This window comes from Tursiops truncatus, chromosome 8, assembly GCF_011762595.2.
Source record: "Tursiops truncatus isolate mTurTru1 chromosome 8, mTurTru1.mat.Y, whole genome shotgun sequence".
NCBI classification, from domain to species: Eukaryota; Metazoa; Chordata; class Mammalia; order Artiodactyla; family Delphinidae; genus Tursiops; species Tursiops truncatus.
Genome location: NC_047041.1, coordinates 107,073,824 through 107,091,424, shown reverse-complemented (window position 1 = coordinate 107,091,424; position 17,601 = coordinate 107,073,824). Strand labels below are relative to the sequence as shown.

At 68.0% G+C, this 17,601-nt stretch overlaps 2 protein-coding genes across 6 annotated transcripts in view; one reads left to right on the top strand and one right to left on the bottom strand.

Moving 5' to 3' along the window:
• Nucleotides 1-15,133, top strand: part of LSP1 (lymphocyte specific protein 1) — a 35,940-nt gene extending 20,807 nt beyond the window's left edge. For 4 of the 5 annotated variants that reach the window (XM_033861447.2, XM_033861448.2, XM_073809361.1 and 1 more), the window contains exons 2-11: nucleotides 5,019-5,156; nucleotides 6,096-6,263; nucleotides 7,965-8,163; nucleotides 8,493-8,582; nucleotides 8,828-8,871; nucleotides 9,041-9,122; nucleotides 9,887-10,021; nucleotides 10,360-10,437; nucleotides 10,588-10,690; nucleotides 14,700-15,133. In XM_033861447.2, coding sequence (XP_033717338.1) covers nucleotides 5,019-5,156; nucleotides 6,096-6,263; nucleotides 7,965-8,163; nucleotides 8,493-8,582; nucleotides 8,828-8,871; nucleotides 9,041-9,122; nucleotides 9,887-10,021; nucleotides 10,360-10,437; nucleotides 10,588-10,677 — 1,024 coding nt within the window. In that variant the 3' untranslated portion in view covers nucleotides 10,678-10,690; nucleotides 14,700-15,133. The remainder of the gene's footprint in view (nucleotides 1-5,018; nucleotides 5,157-6,095; nucleotides 6,264-7,964; nucleotides 8,164-8,492; nucleotides 8,583-8,827; nucleotides 8,872-9,040; nucleotides 9,123-9,886; nucleotides 10,022-10,359; nucleotides 10,438-10,587; nucleotides 10,691-14,699) is intronic. The other variant, XM_073809362.1, reaches the window with a different exon arrangement.
• On the bottom strand, nucleotides 12,210-13,565 carry PRR33 (proline rich 33). Its single transcript, XM_033861748.1, has one exon. The coding sequence runs from the start codon at nucleotides 13,563-13,565 to the stop codon at nucleotides 12,210-12,212; it is 1,356 nt and encodes a 451-aa protein (XP_033717639.1).
• Nucleotides 15,134-17,601: the final 2,468 nt, after the last annotated feature.

Here is a 17,601-nt window from a genome sequence, read left to right as displayed (position 1 = left end):
CCTGGAGCGCCTGGACTGCTTCCCAGGCCCAGCAGCGGCCCCTCCCCGGGCAGCCTGGGCCCTCCCTCCTGCCGGGGTGACTGACAGCCATCCCTCCTGCCCCTCCACGCCCCGTCCCTGCGGGCCTCATCGGGTCACCCCGAGGATGGCAACGGGCTCCCCACCTCAGGTCCCCTCCAATCACCCTCCCCCCTGCTCGGAAACTTTGGTCTCCCCCAGACCCACAGCTTAGCCTCTGCACCCCATCTTCCCGGGTCCTTCTCTGCCCCTGAGTCCTGCCCCACAGGACTCTGGAAGAGCTGGCACTCCCACACCCCCAGCAGAGGGGGACCCCGAGGCCCCCAGTGGAGGCTGACCCTGTGACCGCCCCCCTGGACAGCAGGCCCTGGGGGTGCCCTGCAGGGCAGGGAGAGGCCGGAGCAAGGGAAACCAGAGGGAACCTCTGGCCTAGAGCCCCTAGGGGCTTGGTGCCCCCCAGCCTTTCCCTCTCGGGGTCCCCATGGCTCCCTTAGAGGTTATTCATCCCCAGGTGAGCTGGGCCCCTCCCCACCTGCCGTTCCTTCCTACTGACTATCTCCCCGAGGTCTCCACGCACCCCGCACGTCCAAGCTCAACTCAGTGACCGCCCCCCCACAAGGCGGACCCCTCCCAGGTGCCCACCTCTCCCCTCCTGTCCCTTTGCCCCTGCAGCACCCAGGCTGCAGCTTCCCCCCCTAACTGCCCCCCGCCCCCAGCCGGCATCTCCCCCTTCTCCACGTCCCAGCTGGGCCTCCCTCCCAAATGCTGATCTGACGGCACCTGTGCTGGCATGGGCTCGCCCGGGGACACCCCACGGGGGAGGCGGGGCACCACTGGGAGCTCTCCCGCCCGCTGGCCCTGCCTCTGCTCTTGCCCTCAGCCTCTGAGGCTCATCTTTCAGACTCAAGTTCAAGTTCGATTCCTGAGCTTCCCTGGACAGTGGGGTGGGGCTTGCCCTGTGGGGTGTCTCCCTGGCATAAGACACCCAGTGGGGTACAGACACGCCCAGGAAGGCACTGCTGAAGGGGGGTGGGCCGGGAGGGGGGCTGGACCAGTGCCAGGGCAGTCGGGAGGGCAGGGGGGCGGTGGCCAGGTTCCCAGCAGCCGTGGCTCCCGTGCCCACACCCTCTGCCACCCCGCCCGCTGCCCACCTGCTCGCTCGGGGCCATCTCTGTGCCTGGCTCACCCCTCACAGCTGCCTCACTGCACAGATGAGTGACAGCCAGCATCCCGGTGCCCGCCGTGGACCCTCCCCCGGGCTGCCTGGGCGGGACCCACGCTGCCCACCATTGAGGGGCACCCCTTGAGTTGTGGGGTGCGGGTGCTGCCCAGGCACCACTGCCCTCTCCTGAGCTCCCGGCGGGGCCCAGTCTCTGCGCTCGGGGGCTGCTCTAAGCTGAGGTGGTGGGGGGTGCGTGCTGTCCCCCAGCCCCGGCAGCCAGGCTGGGTGGCCTCTCTGGGGCTCGGGTCCCCCCACACCCCGTCCCTTCACGCGTGGGCTCTGTGGTCACTTGAGGCGCCGGTTGCTCTGCAGATGTCCACCTTGGCGTACAAGACCCCAGGGCGGGGGCACGGGAGGGGACTGGACACCTTGATGGTCACAAGGAGACAGGGGCCCCCTGCTCCGGCTGGGTGACCAGCCCAGCTCCCCAGGCCTCCCAGCCAGCTCCTGCCCGTGGTATCCAGGGGACAATGGCCAGGAGGGTGCCCTGCAGGTCTCAAGGGGAAGTTCCCCACTTCTGGCCTGGCCCGCAGGCCGGTCCTCCCTTGGGCTCCGGCCCCCCAGCTGAGCCCCGAAGCTCTTTCCAGAAGGCTGAAAAGTTTTCAGCGTCGAGAAGCAGGTGGGGTGGCCGTGAGCTGCCTGCAGGGGGCAGAGTCGAGACGGGACCGAGGCCTGATGCCCCCTCTGGAACCGCCACAGGGCAGGGGAGGAAGGAGGTTGGGACCGCGGGGAGGGCCAGACCGGGCCCAGGACTGGCACCATCGAAGCCTTGGTGGAGACTGGGGGGCTGCGGAGGAAGGAGAGGAGGGGCCCAGTAGGCGGTAGACGCGTTCAGCAGGGCTAGCCCCTGAGCTTGGGGAGCCCAACTGAGGACGGGGGGCCATAGCCGGCCCGTTGGGGTCTGTGCGCACTCGTGTACCTGGTGGGGCGAGGCGCCACGCTGGAGCGTGACGGGGGGGGGGGGGGCTGCAGAGCCCATTCAGCAGCCCCTGGGGCTGAACCCTGGGCGCGCCCGGAGCCAGAGCAGACGCAGGAAAGAGATAATTGCATTTGTGCAGGAACACCAAATCCCTCGCAGCTGCGCACGGGCTGAGCCAGGGCCACGGGCGGGCCGGCCAGCCGACGCCAGCATCCTGACAGCTCCGCCGAGCGTGCCAAGGGGTCTGGGCCGCCGGCCGGGGGCGCCTTTCCCAGGCCAGAGGCCCCCACCCCACCCCAGGAGAGCCGCCCCCCTCTCAGTTCCCAGAACGAAACCCAGCTGTGGAACAGTGAGGGGGTGAGGTCATGGGAGGGGCCAGGAGGGGCCGCATTACTCACATCCTGGGGCAGGCGGGCGGGAAGGGAGGAGGCCCAGAGGAAAGGGGCTGAGCCGGCTCCGTCCTTGGGCCGCTGGGTCAGGGGCTGGGGGCCAGCGCAGCCTCTCCCAGTGTGGGGCTGTGGCGAGACCCCTACCCTGCTACCCTGCTCCGGCCCCCCTGAGCTCCCTGCCCCGAGGGCTCGGGGGTCACATGCAGACGGCGGGGAGCAGGGGTGGCCCTCGGAGGGGCCAGCTCCTCAGGAGCAATGTTCTCAGAAAACATGCCTTGGCCTCTGGCCAGGCGCGTTGTCAGGACGACGGCAGGAAAACACTAAACAGTGCTGGGGCCCCCTGGACGGCCCGGGGCCTGGGCTGCCACCTTGCCCTCACCTTGCTCCCCTGCCCGACTCTGTCAGCACATGGACGTCCGTGTGCACACGTGTGTGCACAAGTGTGCCTGGTGGGGGGCATTGGGACCCGTGCGTGGAGTGTGGGTGTGTGCGCCCACGTGGGCCTGAGTGGGGCTCAGGAGAAAGTGCGTACGTACACGTGTGCATTCCTGCCACGTGTGCGTGTGTGTGTGTGTTGGTGTGTGTGTGTGCGTGCGTGTGTGTGCCAGGCCCACTGTGCATTGCGCGGTTGAGTGCAGGCCTGCGTGGGGCTTTGCTGGCCGGGACACATCGCCCTACCGGTGGGCTGACCAGGCCGTGTGGCCTCTGCACTCAGCTGTGCCAGGGAAGGGTCCCCGGGGCTTGGGGGAGGGGCCTGGGGGGCAGGAGCTATCGTCCTGAGAGAGGCCCCACCTGGCCCACCACACATCCCACTGGGGCCCGTGTACACACCCCCACATGTTGGCTAAAAAAATCCCAAATGCCCAGCACAGCCATCGGCGTGTGCAGCTTGGACATGGCAGTGAAAGGGGTGCAGTGCTGGTCTCACCCCTTGGAGGAATCCCCCCGGGCGCCCCCAGGAGAGGCTGTGGGCACCTTCTGTCCCCCCACTGCCCTGCTAGGCTTCTGCCCTCCGTCTGGAGGGGCTGTTGGTGCTCATGTGGGGAGGAGCCCTGGACCCTAGGTCCCCAACATCCCCGAGATCACCCCAGCCTCTTCCTCCCCAGACAGGACGTGGCCCCCAGCCCCCAGCCGAGGGCCTGGAGCAGGACGCTGATGGGAGCCAGGTGTGGGGGATTAAGTGGCTCCCTGGGGCCCGGGTGGGGAGGGGGTGGGAGTCAAAGTCGCTTCTGAGGAGCGGCACGGGGCGGGGGGCGGACTGGGGGTGCCGAGGGCTGAGCAGGCGGTTCGGTTTGCGTGGCTGGGGTCCCGTGTGGCTGCCGCGGGGGGAGTGGGCCTCGAGCTGGGGCTATGGAGGGGCCTGGCTTTTGTCTGGGAGGCTCCGAGGAGACCTAGGAGAGATTAGATCATGTGCTGGCACGGCTGCCGAGACCACAGAGCCGGCCCACCCTGGCCAGGGGACGGGGGCCCTGAAGGAGCGGGCTGCGGGGTCAGGCGGGGGACACGGCAGGAAGGGGCTGAGACCCCAGCTCGGGGCAGTGAGCGCTGTGGAACGGAGACCCAGGACCCCGCTCCCGGGCTCTGGGGGAGCTGGGGTGGCAGGCCGTGCCAGCTGGCCGAGGCCTGCGGTGCCCACCAGGTGCCAACAGCCTGAGATCTGCTGGGCCGGGGCTAGGGTCGTCTGGCCCCGGACCCCCGGTCTCAGGCCGACCTTGTGTGGACCCGAGGGAGGAACCCCAGGAAGTGTGGGAGTGAGGTCCCCTGCGCCTGCCTCTGCGTGGGCCTGTTTCCCCATTGACAGCACAGCCCGGAGAGACGCTGCACGGGGGCCGGGGGCGGGGGCGGTGTTGGGTGAGCTGAGAGCCCTTTTCGGGTCCTCCAGCAGGGCCGCCGTCTCCCACAGCACGGTGCTCCTGTGGGGCAGGAAGGATCGCCCCTGCTGGGATGGTCGCGTTAGGGGCATGGCTGCCTAGCTGGGCCGCCTGGGCCTGACCTCAGCCCAGGCCACCAGCGCCCAAGTGGCCGAGGCTACAGCCGCTTGACTCAGGTAGAACAAACGAGTGACCCCAGCTGTCCAGCGGCCACAGCCAGCTCTCCGCACCTCCGCCGGCTCTTCCTGTAGCCTCCGGGCCCTGCCTGGGGCCAAAGCTACACTAGCCAGTGTCCTGGCTCCCATGAGGTCCAGGGATCCAGCCTGCTGGAAGGGGATGGAGGGTCTGGTCCCATCCTTGGGGTTTCCCCAGGCCTGTCTGACCCAGGGGCCCCCACATCACCGGGAGGCACGTGGGCGCCCAGAGACCAACAGCACCCTGGGACCTCCCCCAACCCGAGCACCCCTTCCCGACCACCCTTCAAGATCTCTGTTCTAAAGATGGGGAAACTGAGGCCTAGAGAGGCCTTGCTGGGGCCTGCTCGGACGGGGGAAGTGGGGTACGGGCCCCGGTGTTGACTCTTTCTCCGTGTCCCTCAGGCTCGCCACTCAGTGGAGCGTGGAAGGAGAGGAGGGTGCCGCCCGGGGGCAGCGCGAGCAGGAGAGGGCCTGGCAGCTTCGGGCCCAGGATGAGGGCGAAGGAGGCCAGTCCCTGGAGCAGCTAGAGCAGGAGAAGCTGTAAGCCGACACTGCCAGCTCACTTGTCCTGCGCCCCTGGGCAGAGGGCTGCCGCGGGGTCAGGCCCTGGGCTGGAGGCCCCAGAGCAGCTGAGACAAGGAGGGAGGGGCCCAGCCCTGGAACCCGGGCCGGGGGTGGGGGTGCCCTTAGGGTGTCGGTCGTCACAGCCCCAGGTGCCAGCGGAGTCTGCCGGACACCTGGCCGGAGACGTGTGGAGCCGCCCCCTACCGGCCAGCCTCCCGGGGTCCCGACTCCGGCCCTGGTCACCCTGCGTGGTCCCCCTTGCTTGGACCGACTCCGAGCGCAGCTGTGGGGCCCTGGCCCCCGAGCCCCTTGCCCTAGTCCTTGCCGTCTGTGACTCACTGAGGCCACATCCAACTTGGCGGGCCGAGGGCCGGCTTGTTCCCTCGCGGGGCCCGGGAGGCCTCTGTAGCTGGGCTGGGCTGTTTTTCCAATAACGCTCCCCCTCCCCCAGGCCCTGTTTTGTTCCATTTTCTCCGAGTCAGCAGCTCTGGGTGGAGTGGGGTGCTGTAGCGGTCAAGGCCCCTCGGGCCAGGTCCCCAGCCTAGCAGGCAGGGACTGGGGGCAGGCAGGGACCACCGGAGCACAGGCCCGCCGTGGGGGACAGGGTGCAGGGCTCAGGCGGGACAGCAGAGGGAAACTCGGCACCCACCCGCGGGGGCCGTAGGTGGCGGGGGAGACACAGCCCAGCATTCGGGGAGCCCCAGGCTGAGCGGGGAGACGCGGCCCTGCTCTTGGGGAGCCCTGGCTTAATAGGGCGTGGCCCGGCCGTGGGGTGCTGCCCCTGCGGCAGATGGGGTCTCCCGCACTTGGAGCCCAGGGTGTGAGAGAGGGAGGCGCTGTGGACGGGGTGGGGGCGGGGGGTCGGCCCCCTGCCCCGCATCTGGCCCAGCCCTGAGAACGTGCCTGCTCTTCCAGCCTCAGCCCGAAGCCCTCGGAGGGCCCTGAACTGGACGAGGACGAGGGTTTCGGCGACTGGTCCCAGAAGCCGGAGGAGCGGCGGCAGCACCGCGGGGCTGGGGAGACCGTGGACGGTGGGGCCCCCCCTCAGCGCGAGAGTCCGGAGGGGGGGCAGGAGGAGGACAGGCAAGTGGGGGTCAGAGCGTGGAGGAGGGGTGCTCTGTCCAAGCCCCCAACGTGTGTCCGAGCGACTCCCTCTGCTCCCGCCACCCCAGTGGCCCCCCAAAATGCCCCCGTGGCCGTAGGGGGGGAAGGAGGAAGAGAACGAGACAGGAGGGCGGCGGCGGGGGTGCTGGTGCCGCGGGTGGGACGGGAGGAATCTCGTTGCTGGGCTCCCCAGGGCCCCGGCCCGTCCAGACCAGCTGCGGCCGCCGGGGCGGTTACTCCATCAGCACATCTGCAGCCCACTGACGTCAGGGAGGCCCTGCGCCCCCGCCGCCGCCCCTTCCTCCCCCGGGGCAGCGAGCTCCATTCCCACGGAGGGGAGCAGGTATTTCCAGATGTGCGGCCGCCAGTCGGCCTGGGGGGACAAGCTTTCCAGATGTGCAGGCGCTCTGAACCAGGGCAGGCAGGGGGAGGGGCCCTGGGCTGGGGTCTGCTCTGGGGCCTCACCCGCCCCCACCCCGGGGGTCTGAGCCGCTCTCAGCACCCCACAGGCCGGGGTCAGGGGCCCAGCTCCGCTCGGGAGCTCCAGGCTCGGGGCCCTGTGGCCTCGAGGGTCGCCGGAGCCCCTCTTGGCCACCTCCCGTCCCCTCCAAGGCCCCTGAAGCAGCCCCGAGCTCTCGCTAAGACCCCTCCCGTCACTCCACCACCCCTTCCCATCCGCCCTCAGAGCCAGCTGCCTGGCCGGGGCCCTGCTCCTGGCGTGGCCCTCTGCCCACGGCCGCCCTCCAGGCCTCAGTTTCCCCCATTTGTCTCTGGGGGTCAGAGCACACTCTGCGTTTCTGAGCTGGGGGCGGGGGGCGGGGGCAGCAGGGTGGCCCGTCCACTGGCGCTGGGGTGGCTGCAGCCCTGCCGGTCCTGTTCCCTTTGTCCCCAACTGGCCGCCCAACAGCAGGGGGCACTCTAGCTCTTCTGTGGACCCTCCTGCTCTCGCCAGGCCTCCCTGCCCCCCGCACCTGCCTGGCCTCCTGTAGCCCAGCTGAACGGGCCCTCTGTGAGCCTGCCGCTGGCTCGGACCCCGGCCCACCTTGGGCGGTGGTCTGCGTCTTGGCTGGCACGAACACCGAGGGGCCTGAAATCATGGAAAATGCGAGAATTTCCCATCTTCTTCTCCAGGGTCAGTCCCGCTCCAATGCAGAGTCGCGCAGGCTGCCAGCGGCTGGCCTCCCCCGCCCCGCACAGCCAGCCTGGTCTGCCCTGCTCCTCGCGGCTGCGGCCCTCTCTGTGACCCCAGCCCTTGCCTTGTCCCTCAGTTGACCAGCCCCCAGACAAGCCTCAGACCCCACCTAGCTCCCACCTGCCGCCCAGGCCCGCTCGCCCCAACCCGGAGCAGGCCGGGAGCAGGGGCCCCAGGCGGCCCCGGCGCCAGGAGGCCAGCCAGCAGGGACACCAACAGGCGAGACACGGGCCAGGGCTGGTCCTGAGGGCCTGGAGCCCGGGCCTAGCCTCAGTGGGCACTGGTCACATGGCCCTGGCGACAGAGGGCAGGCTCTGAGGCCTTGGGCTCACCTCCCCAAAGAGGCCGGGGTCTTGAGATTCCTGGGCGCTTAACTGGTCTGACTGCCCATCTTACAGTTGGGGAAACTGAGGCTTGGAAACGGGAAGGGACTCGAAGTGATCAAGTGACCTTCGACCTGTTGGATTGCCTCCCCCTCCCCGCCACAGGCCCCGCCAGCACGCCTTTGGGAGCCAGGGTGGCGACGAGCTGACCCCAGCCGGGGTCTGTCTGGAGGAGCTGCGTCTGAGCCCCGACTCAGAGCCCCAGGAGGGGCCGGGAACAGAGGACACAGAGCCCAACGGCCCCGAGGGAGCCGTCCAGGGAAGCCCAGGGCTGGCAGAGACCGAGGAGGCAGAGGATGAGCAGGTGCCGGTGGCTTCCCAAAGGGTCTGGGCACACCCCGGCCCCCGGGCTGCATCTGTCTCTGCTACCTGCATGCTCTGCGGGCTTCGTGGGATGGGCCCGGAGGGAGCCAGCACCCCCGCAGTCTCAGAGGGCGGTGGGGTTGGTAACCCTGCCTGATGGAACGCCAGCTCCTGCTGCCGAGAACTCCAGAACCAGAGAATGGCAGGGCGGGAAAGGACCTGAGGCCCAGGGAGGGGAAGGTGTTTCCTTCAACCAGTCCTGGGTGGGGCAGGAGGGGTGCAAAGGGGGCGATCATTCAGACCCCGTAACCGCAGACGTTCTGTTCCCAGCACCAGAGATGCCAGCAGCGCAGGACGCCCAGCCCCTTGGTCTTGGAGGGGACGGACCCGGGCTCGCCTCCCCTGAGCCCCAGCACCAAAGTAGGTTAAGCCCCAAAGCCTAGTCCTCTGTCCCGGACTCATGACCAATGACAGTCCCAGAGAGGCAGCCACAGGGCAGCTCCAGGACAGGAGCACGGCCTCCTTCTCTGCCAGGCTGGCTCTCAGCAGAGCCTTGTGAAACGCATAAACTGGGCAATGGGACTGGCGGGTGGGAGCAGCTGGGAGGGGTGGGCTGGGGGCCTTGCTCTGGCTTCGGAGGCTCAGTCTCCTCCCGCCCTCCACAGCTCAGCGACAGAACTGAGTCCCTGCACCGCTCCATTCAGAAGAGGTACGTCTGGTTGCTTCCCAGGCAGGACTCGGGGATCTCCAAGGGAGGGTTGAAGAGGGGACCCAGTAGGTGGAGATCTGGGGGCCCGAGAAAGCTCTGGTAGGAGCTCAGGGTGGGCATAGAAGCTGAGTGAGGGGGCCTGGGCCATGACCCTTCTCCTCTCCTCCAGTAACAGCATGAAGAAGTCCCAGCCAGCCCTGCCCATCTCCACGATTGAAGAGAGGCTGGAGCAGTACACGCAGGCCATCGAGGTGCGCACAGGCCCCTCCGCTTCTGCAGGGCCTCCTCCATTCATGCACCCATTTCTCCAGCCAACCAGTGTCTCTCCATCCAACCAACTCCTGTCCTTTCACCTGCACTCTTCCATCCAGCCAACACCCCTTTATCCAACCAACCCACTCCATCCAACCAGGGTCCCTCCATTGATCCTACACGCCCCCACATCCAACAACTAACACCCTTTTATTCAACTAACACTCTTCCATCCAATCTACACCCCTCCATCCAGTCAACACTACTCCATCCAACCAACACCCCTCCATCCTAGCAATGTTTTTCCATTCAGTCAATGTCCTCTCATCCAACCACTATTTTTTGTTTGACCAATGTTCCTCTACACAACCAACACCACTCCCTCCAACCAACACCCCTCCATCCACTTTCATCCAATTAGCTCCCCTCCATCCAGCCATCATTCCATCCAACCAACACCCTTCCGTTCAACCCCTGCTCCTCCAACCCTGTGCCAGGGGCAGCTCGAGGACAGCCCCACATTTGTCTCGTATCTCACCCATCACCTGTGCTCTGCAGAGCAAGGGCGGTGTTTCACAAGTACACCGAGGGGTACTTTTTTTCCAGAGCGCCTTCTTCCAGCCCTGCGTTGGATAAGCAGTCCTGGGGGAATGCAGCCACACAGAGGACGTCATCTGTGTGCCGGAGCGGCTCACACAGGCCTCTCTGATGTGTCCCATGTGGCTGTCCAGTAAAGTGGTCCTGGGCTCTGTCTCCTCTGCAGACCTCTGGCCGGACCCCAAAGCTAGCCCGCCAGCCGTCCATCGAGCTGCCCAGCATGGCCGTGGCGAGCACCAAGAGTCGCTGGGAGACGGGAGAGGTGCAGGCTCAGTCCTCCGCCAAGTCCCCCACCTGTAAGGTAGGCTCCCGTCCTGGGGCACGGCTGGGCTCCCTCTGGAAGGCTAGCGTGAGACTGTCCAGGCTGAAGTGTGGGCAGAGGGCACTGTGGTGCATGGGGGACGGGGTCTCCGCCAGGCTGGCTCCTGTGGAGGGCTGGGTGGGAAGGCTGCTGGGCCAGGTGAAGATGGACCATGTCACCTTCCCTTCCCGGCCTCTTCCCCTGGGCTGTCACCCAAGGAGGCAGGCGTGCGGGCCCCGGGGCCTTGGCCCTGCGAGGCCAGGCAGGAGAAGTGACCAGGGCTCCAAGCCCCCAAGTCAGGGCTCTGCCCCTGTGACGTGGCTGCCTTCTGCCCGCAGGATATTGTCGCTGGAGACCTGAGCAAGAGGAACCTCTGGGAGCAGAAAGGAGGCCCCAAGGCTTCGCCGAAGCTCAAGGTAGAGTCGGAATGTGACTGATGCGGGAGGGCGGGTCCAGCGGGCGAGGGGAAGGGGAGCTGCCCTCAGCGCACCTGGGGAGGCTTCCAAGAGGCAGCGCCACCTCCCCCTGCGCCTCTCACCTTCGCTCTCCACCTCCTTCCCCGACAGAGCACCCCGTCTGCCAAGAGGTACAAGTTTGTGGCCACTGGACACGGGAAGTACGAGAAAGTGCTCGTGGACGAGGGCTCGGCGCCCTAGGCCGTCCTTCTCGGTGAGTCGGGGGCGGCGGCCAGAGCACGACGTGTCGTGGGCAGAATTCGCCGCTCTGGGTGCGCGGTGGCAGGGACTGCGAGGTGACATGTGAGGGCTGAATGCCCGGCCTCAGAGCTGGCCACAGCCCGTCTCTGCTGGTCCTCCAGTCCACAGACCCGTGCCCCCTCCCACCCCACCATCCCCTGGTTCCTGCCCTGCTCCTGTAGCCCACAGGGAAGCGCAGGCTCCCTGCTGGGAGGAGGCCCCCCCCCCATCTCCCAGCCGGGCTCCTCGGGCAGGTGAGCCCGGCCCGGCCACCACAGGGTGAGCGTGGCAGGAGGGGGTTGACACGGATCCCCGGGAGCTCAGGTTCCCACCGGGCAGTGGGCTGTGAGGGTTTCAAAGGAGCCAGAACCTTGTCCTCGCCCTCCTGCCCCAGTGAGGAGCCGCTCCCACCCCGGCACCTGGTGAGGAGTCAGAAAGGTGACCCGCTGCCATGGTTACGGTTACGCACACTTTTATTAGCGGCCTGGGTCCCGGGATCCGTTTACAACATCCATCATGTCCCCTCCTGACGGCTTCCTCCCTTCTGAGTCCTGCTCCGGGGGCTGCGGCTGGAGCTTCCCCCCAGCACCTCCGTGTCCGCCTCATAGCACGGCTGCCCCGTCTGGGCCCCAGTGCTTGTCCCGAGTCAGACCCCAGCTGAGTGCAGACTGGGGGTCCCCATCGCTGCCCCCTCCGGGCCACCCCCCCCCCCGCCACTTGGCCAGGCTGACTTCGGACCTCCCTCCTCATCCAGCATCTAGGCTGAGACCCCAGCCCTCTGTCTCCCATCAGCGAGTCCCCCTCAAGCTCTGCACCCAGGCGGGGGGAGCAGAGGTGGCAGTGAAGGGGCAGGGGTGTGGGGCCAGCTCCCCCCCGGGCCTGGACCTGGCTCCCCGCACCCGTTGGGCCTCCGTCCTTGGGAGGCGCGGCTGCCAAGCCGCCGATGCAGCTAACGGAGCCCACGGTGCCTGCGACTGAGTCACCCCGACCACTCCCACTCTGCACGACAGCATAGCTCGTCCCCCCAACCTTTCTCGGCAGAAGGGCCGGGGCCCCAGAATCCTGCTCATCCTGTCAATCATCAGGGCTCGTCACCCAGAGCATGTGGGGCTCCGCTGGGCCCTGATCCCCGCCTGCAGCTTCCCTGGACCCAGGCAGGGTCTCGCTGGTGACCACCTCCTGCACTCCTGCCCCAAGCCCTGTGCGCACACTCAGGCCGGCCCTGCCCCGCAGGGTCACGCATGCAGCCCCAGCCTCAGAGCAGACTTGTGTACGGTCTGTCTCCCCAGAAGTTCACCCCAGAAGTCCCCACCCCCCACCCCAGTGCAGAGCCCTCCCTGCCCCTCCACACCGTCCAAACCCGCCGCCTCCCTAATCCCAGCTGCTCCCGGCCGCGTCCACCTCCCACCACGGTCCTTTGTGGCTGTGGCTTTCCAGCTGGACCCTCAGCCCCTCTTCTGTCCCCCCACGGTCCTGGGGTCCCCCCCGGCCATTCACTGGGGCCTCCAGCCAGCTGCCGAACGATTGAAGTTCTGGGGCTGGGGGCTCAGGGCCGGGATGGGGTAGCGCATGGGAGGGGGCTGGGCGGCCACCTCCTGCAGTTTCCGGGCGTTGAAGCGAGGCCAGTAAAGGAAGGGCAGGCGGCTGAGGCCAGGCGGGGCGCGCACCCCATCCCGGGGCCCCACCTGGCCGCCACGGGACTCTGCCACTGACATGCGGCACAGCACTGCGTCCCACATCCTGGAGGACCGTGAGGCGGGGGCCGGCCGGGGCGCCGAGTCAGTGGGGGCTGCCCCTCCCAGCCCCGCGTGCCCCGGGCTCGGCTCTGGCCCCGGGAAGGGGGCCTCTTCCAGCAGCTGCTTCTTGAGGCGTGTCCAGCCGCTGAGCTGGGGCTTGGGCGCGACTTTGGGGACAGGGCACGGGTGGGTGCCTGACGGTGGGGCAGGGGATGAGGCCTCTCGGGGGCTGGAGACCTGCTCAGCCTCAGCGGCAGGGCCGGCCGGGGCGGGGTCCTCCCGGTGCCCGGCTTCGGGGGCCACAGAGGCCGGCCTGTAAGGCGAGGGTCCTGGTGAGCGGTAGGTGGGGGCAATGGACACCACCACCCGGCTGCTGGCCTCTCTGGGCCCTGAGGCCTGGAAGCCGGGGGCCGGCCTGGGCACAGAGGGCTCGCCGTGCCGAGGGCTGGCAGCCTGGGCCCTGGCGGGCGGTGAGTGGATGCGGACCACAGGCAGCAGGGGCTGAGCCCTGGGAGGGCGGATGGCTGTGCCCTGGGCCCGGTCGCCAGGCCCACCATCCGGGGCCATTGGGGAGGGCGCAGGGGTCCCGGCCTGTGGGGACGGTGCCCGGCGGAAGTGCACCTGGCTGTTGTGGGTGCCCCTCACGGTGGGGCCTGAGACCTGGGCAAAGCCGCAGGGGGACTGGGCGGGTTCTGGCACCGGGGCTGCGAGCCGGGGCCCCGTGGGCTTGGAGCGTGAAGCCAGGCTCCTGAGCTGGGTGAGGCTGATGGAGAACGTGGACCTCTGCAGGGGGGACGCCACGTGGTGGATGACGCGGGTGTGGGGGGAGCAGGGCAGGGTGGCCACCGCCCGCGGCGCCTCCGCGGGCCGCGGGGCCGGGGTCTCCTGGTCATGGCCGGCCTCGCTCACGGGGGATAAGGACGTGCGGAAAGCCCCGGGCGGGGCAGGCGGCCCGGCCCTGCTTGTCCTCTTCCGGGCTGCCTTCCTCAGGAGCTTCTGCAGACGCAGGTTGTCCTTCCCGGGCTTGGGCAGCAGCGGTGGGGGGGGTCCCGGGGGCCCCGGGGGGCGCCGGCCAGCCATCTCAGGGGCCACGGAGGCAGCCGAGGTGAGCATCGCTGCACCCTAGGGCGGGCGGGAGGGACAGCCGTGGGCCCAACCCTCCTCCCCACAGGCCGCCTCCCTGCGGGAGGGCACACAGCCCCTAGTCACGCAGAGGACCCAGGCCCAGAGGGCCTGCAGCCTGACCGTCAGAAGCTCTGCTGCCTCAGCACGTGGCCCCTGCCACGCGCGCTCCAGGCATGAGCGTTTGCACGCCCATGGGGTGGCCCCACCATCATTCCGCTTTAGAAACGAGCCCACGGAGGCCCGAGGTGCTCTGTGGGTGACGGAGGAGGGCTGGGACCTGGCTCCGGGTGCCGCCCGTGTGCACAGTGGGGGCCGGGAGACGCACAGGCGGGCGCCAAGCGGGAGGCACGTGCTGGGCCAGCCGCCTGCGAGGGCAGGAAGAGTGCCCGCCCGCAAGCGTGAGGGCCGCCTTGCTGTCGCCGGCCTGACCACAGGCGCGTCCGCTGCGAGCCAGCGGAGAGGTGGCGGCCAGAGGCTCGGGAGGGCTGCGGCTGCATCATCAGAGGTAGACGGGGTGGGAGGTGGGAGCGGTTTTCGCTGAGCTACGCTAAACGGGATGTTCCCGCAGACGTCCCGGCGGGGTGGTCCTGGCCAAGCCGCCCGCCCTGGTTTCTGGGCGCCACGTGCTCCCGAGGACGTTGACAAATGGCGGCTGGGCCGAGCCAGGGCCGCCGGCCTGGGGGAGGAGGGAGGCCTGGGGGCTGCTGCCATGAGGCCGGCTCTGTCAGGCAGGAGTGCGTCGTCTGCTCAGGGAGGGGCCCGAGGGGTCTGCTGGGGCTCGCTCTGGGCTGCTGCCCACCTCAGTGAGGGGGGGCCGGGACCCCAGGGTTAGCCTGGGGGCTGTCAGGCCAGCTGGCAAACAGGCAGTAGGCAGCGTCCCTCCACCCTGAATCCCGGCAGGGCCCAGGGCACCAGAGCGTGGTATCAGGAAGCAGGCTTCCAGGCCGGAGGTGGACACAGGGTCTCGGGGGCTGTCGCAGGGAGGCTGCTCCTCCAGGGCTGGGGGGAGCGGGGTGGGATGGGCAGGCCAGGGACCCCCAGAGAGAGGCTGCAGGCCCGGACAGGCAGAGCCACGGCCCCTCCTCGGACTGCAGCCTGATGCTCCCCCGACCTGTGTTTCAGCTTTCCCAAGACTGCAGCACCGCCGGCGGCACCTCCTGGCTCCCGACCCACGTGCCCAGGGGAGAGGCCGGCCAGATGAACGCCCCCCCGCCCCCCACTGGCCCCGCCGAAGAAGCTGCTTCTCATGGTCTGCCTGGCCCGCGAGCACCCCCGACATCCGTCACCTCTTGCTCCTGGACCCTCCAACCTTTCCCTCTGACCCCCAGCTCTGCCCCTCACAGTTCCGGGAGGAAAGGAACTCTGGCTGTTGGTTGGCAAAAGGACCACCTCCAGAGAAGCTGCGAGCTCCCAGGGAAGGCGCAGCCGGTGCAGAGAGAGGCCACGTGCTGGGGCCTCCGTGTCCAAAGCCACCAACACCCACAACAGCACTGGGCCCCCCCCGCCCCGCCCCGCTTGCAGCCCTCCACTTTGTGCAGTAAACTCCCTTTGGTGTCTCCACGTGCTGGCTCTCTGGGGCTCACTGACGGGGGAGGGGCCGGGAGCAGGGCCCATTGGAAAGGCCATCCGCCCTGCACAGTGGTAGGGCCCAGGCCTCTGGCCTTCAGATTTGGACACTGTCCTGTCCAGTGGCCTTCTGCGTGCTAGGCTCTGGGGTCTCTGAGGGTAGTCAGGGCGAATGTGATGGGTGGGGGCTCAGTCGTCCTCTTCCACTGTGGTACTTGCCCCTTGACTGGCCCCTTATAAACTCTACAGCCCCTGAAACACCGTGCACTTCTGGTCTGTGCCCCTAGACTGTGCACCCTTTGAGTACAAGCCCCACCTTGGGCTCATCCCTTCCCAGCACCCAGGAGGTGCTCAGTGAAGACCTGGTGGATGGACGGATGAGTGGATGATGGAGGATGGCTGGATGCAGGGATGGAGGAAAGGATGGATGGGAAGGTGATTGGCTGGCTGGCTGGATGGGTGGTTGGTCAGGTGGTTGGATAGATGGATGGAAAGATGGATGGATGACGGGATGGAGGCATGGATGGATGGATGGATGGGTGGGTGGATGGTGGGATGGGTGGAAGGATGGATTGGTGTATAAATAGAAAGAGAGGTGTTGAATCCTTGGGTGATGGGTGGATAGTTAAAGAACAGGTGGATGGGTGGGTCTGCAGAAGGGATGAGAGGTCAATGGGCAGAAAAGTAGTTGTGCAGAGAGTAGACAGGAGAAGAGATGGAGAGGCAGTCAGATCAACGCCTGCTTCACGGAACGGTGGGTGGATGGCTGGTGGGCGGGTGGACACTTGGTGGGGGTGGATGGATGGGCGATGGACGGGGGGAAGGCAGGAGGGAAGGAGGGAGGGAGGGAAACAGACAGTGACGGCGAGGATGTACCTGTGAAAATGGAGGTGCAGTGGGTGGATGGACACGCGTGTGAAGGCGGGGACAGGGTGGGGCTCTCTTCCCGAGCCCACCCCCACGCCCGGCCTGTGCACAGGGCTAACATGAGGCCCTGCTGCCCTCGGAGTCAGGGGAGCCCCTTCGAAGAGCTGCCCTCTAGACCTTTGGCATTCGAGGCCTGGGTCTGCTCAGAACCTGTTCTCCAAAGTCTTCGTGGTCAAACTCCTGCTGCCTCCCAAGGGGAGCGTGAACGTGGGCAGCCCGGAGGTGTTAGAAATCAGCTATGTCACACCTTTGCTGCCTGTGGCCCACTTCTGAGGGTGCCTCAGGGCTGTGCTCTGCCAGCTGGGGAGCTTCTCCCAGGGGACGCGCCCCTCCTGTCCACCTGGCTGGCTGGGACGTTAGCCGAGGGCAGCAGGCAGAGGCAGCCACGTGGCCCACTGGACGGCCAGAGGGGACCAGAGTGGACGGCACTGAGGGGCGAGTGGCGGGTAGGGTGGGCAGTGCCAGGAGAGCAGCCAGCCACTCAGCCCCACTCGGGCTCCTTGGCACTCGGCCCCGCCTCGGGGACAAGGACCCAGGGTCTGTCTCCTCTGCGGTGGTGACGACCGGCCCCTGCCTTGCAGAACCTGGGGGTCAGGACCTGCCCACCACAGAGGCGGAGAGGCTCAGGGGAGCCATTGCCCGGGTGCTGGCCCTCTGCCCTCCGTTCTGACTGCCTGAGAGGCCCCGCCAGGCACCCTTCTGCTCCCCTGCTGCAGGCACTGGGTGCCAGCCCCGCGCAGAGCAAAGCTATTACAGCTCCCGCAGAAGCCCCCAGGGCGTGTGGGCGGCAGCAGCGCAGGCTGGGAAAGGCTCATCCCCGAAGTGGTGTGTCAGCGGCTTCTATCTGGGGCCTGGCAGCGCCCGAGCCCGTGGGCCGGGCTTACCGGGAGCTTGGCTGGCACTGGCGCGGGCACCCAGGTCAGCTCAGGGCTACCAGGCGAGGTTCGAGGTTCAGGGTCCCTGGGCCTCGCCACCCTCAACCGTGCACACTGCGGGCCAGGACCAAGACTGAGGGACCCCTGCCCTTCCCCACCACCCTGAGGGTGGTTGAGGTGACCCCTGCAGAAACCTAGAGGCAAATCTTTGGGGGGGCCGGGCCCCCACGGCCTCCCCACTGCTCCCTGGCTCAGCTCGGCTTTGCAGAATTGAGAAGCCCACCCCACTCCTACCGTCCCCGGGCGGAGGCTCTGCCCCAGGAGCCCTCAAATCCTTCCTGGGCTTGAGACCAGTCCCGTGCCTCCACCCCAGGTCTCCAGCCCCTCCAGCCCCTCGGGGCGGCCCTGCCCTGCCCTGCCCCCTCTCCTCCCACCCTAGCCCGGCCTGGCCAGGTGGACCGGGGTGTGGATTACCTGTCGCAGGCCCTCGGCGGCCGGCAGCCCGTCCAGCAGTGCCCGCTCAAGGCTGTCCTGCGGCACCACGGGCCTGGCACCCCGAGGGGTAGGTTGCCGATACCCGAAATAAGATCTGCCCCATCCCTCTGACCTCAGCGCCCTCGCTCTGGCTCAGCTCGCTCATGGGACAGCGCCGGCCA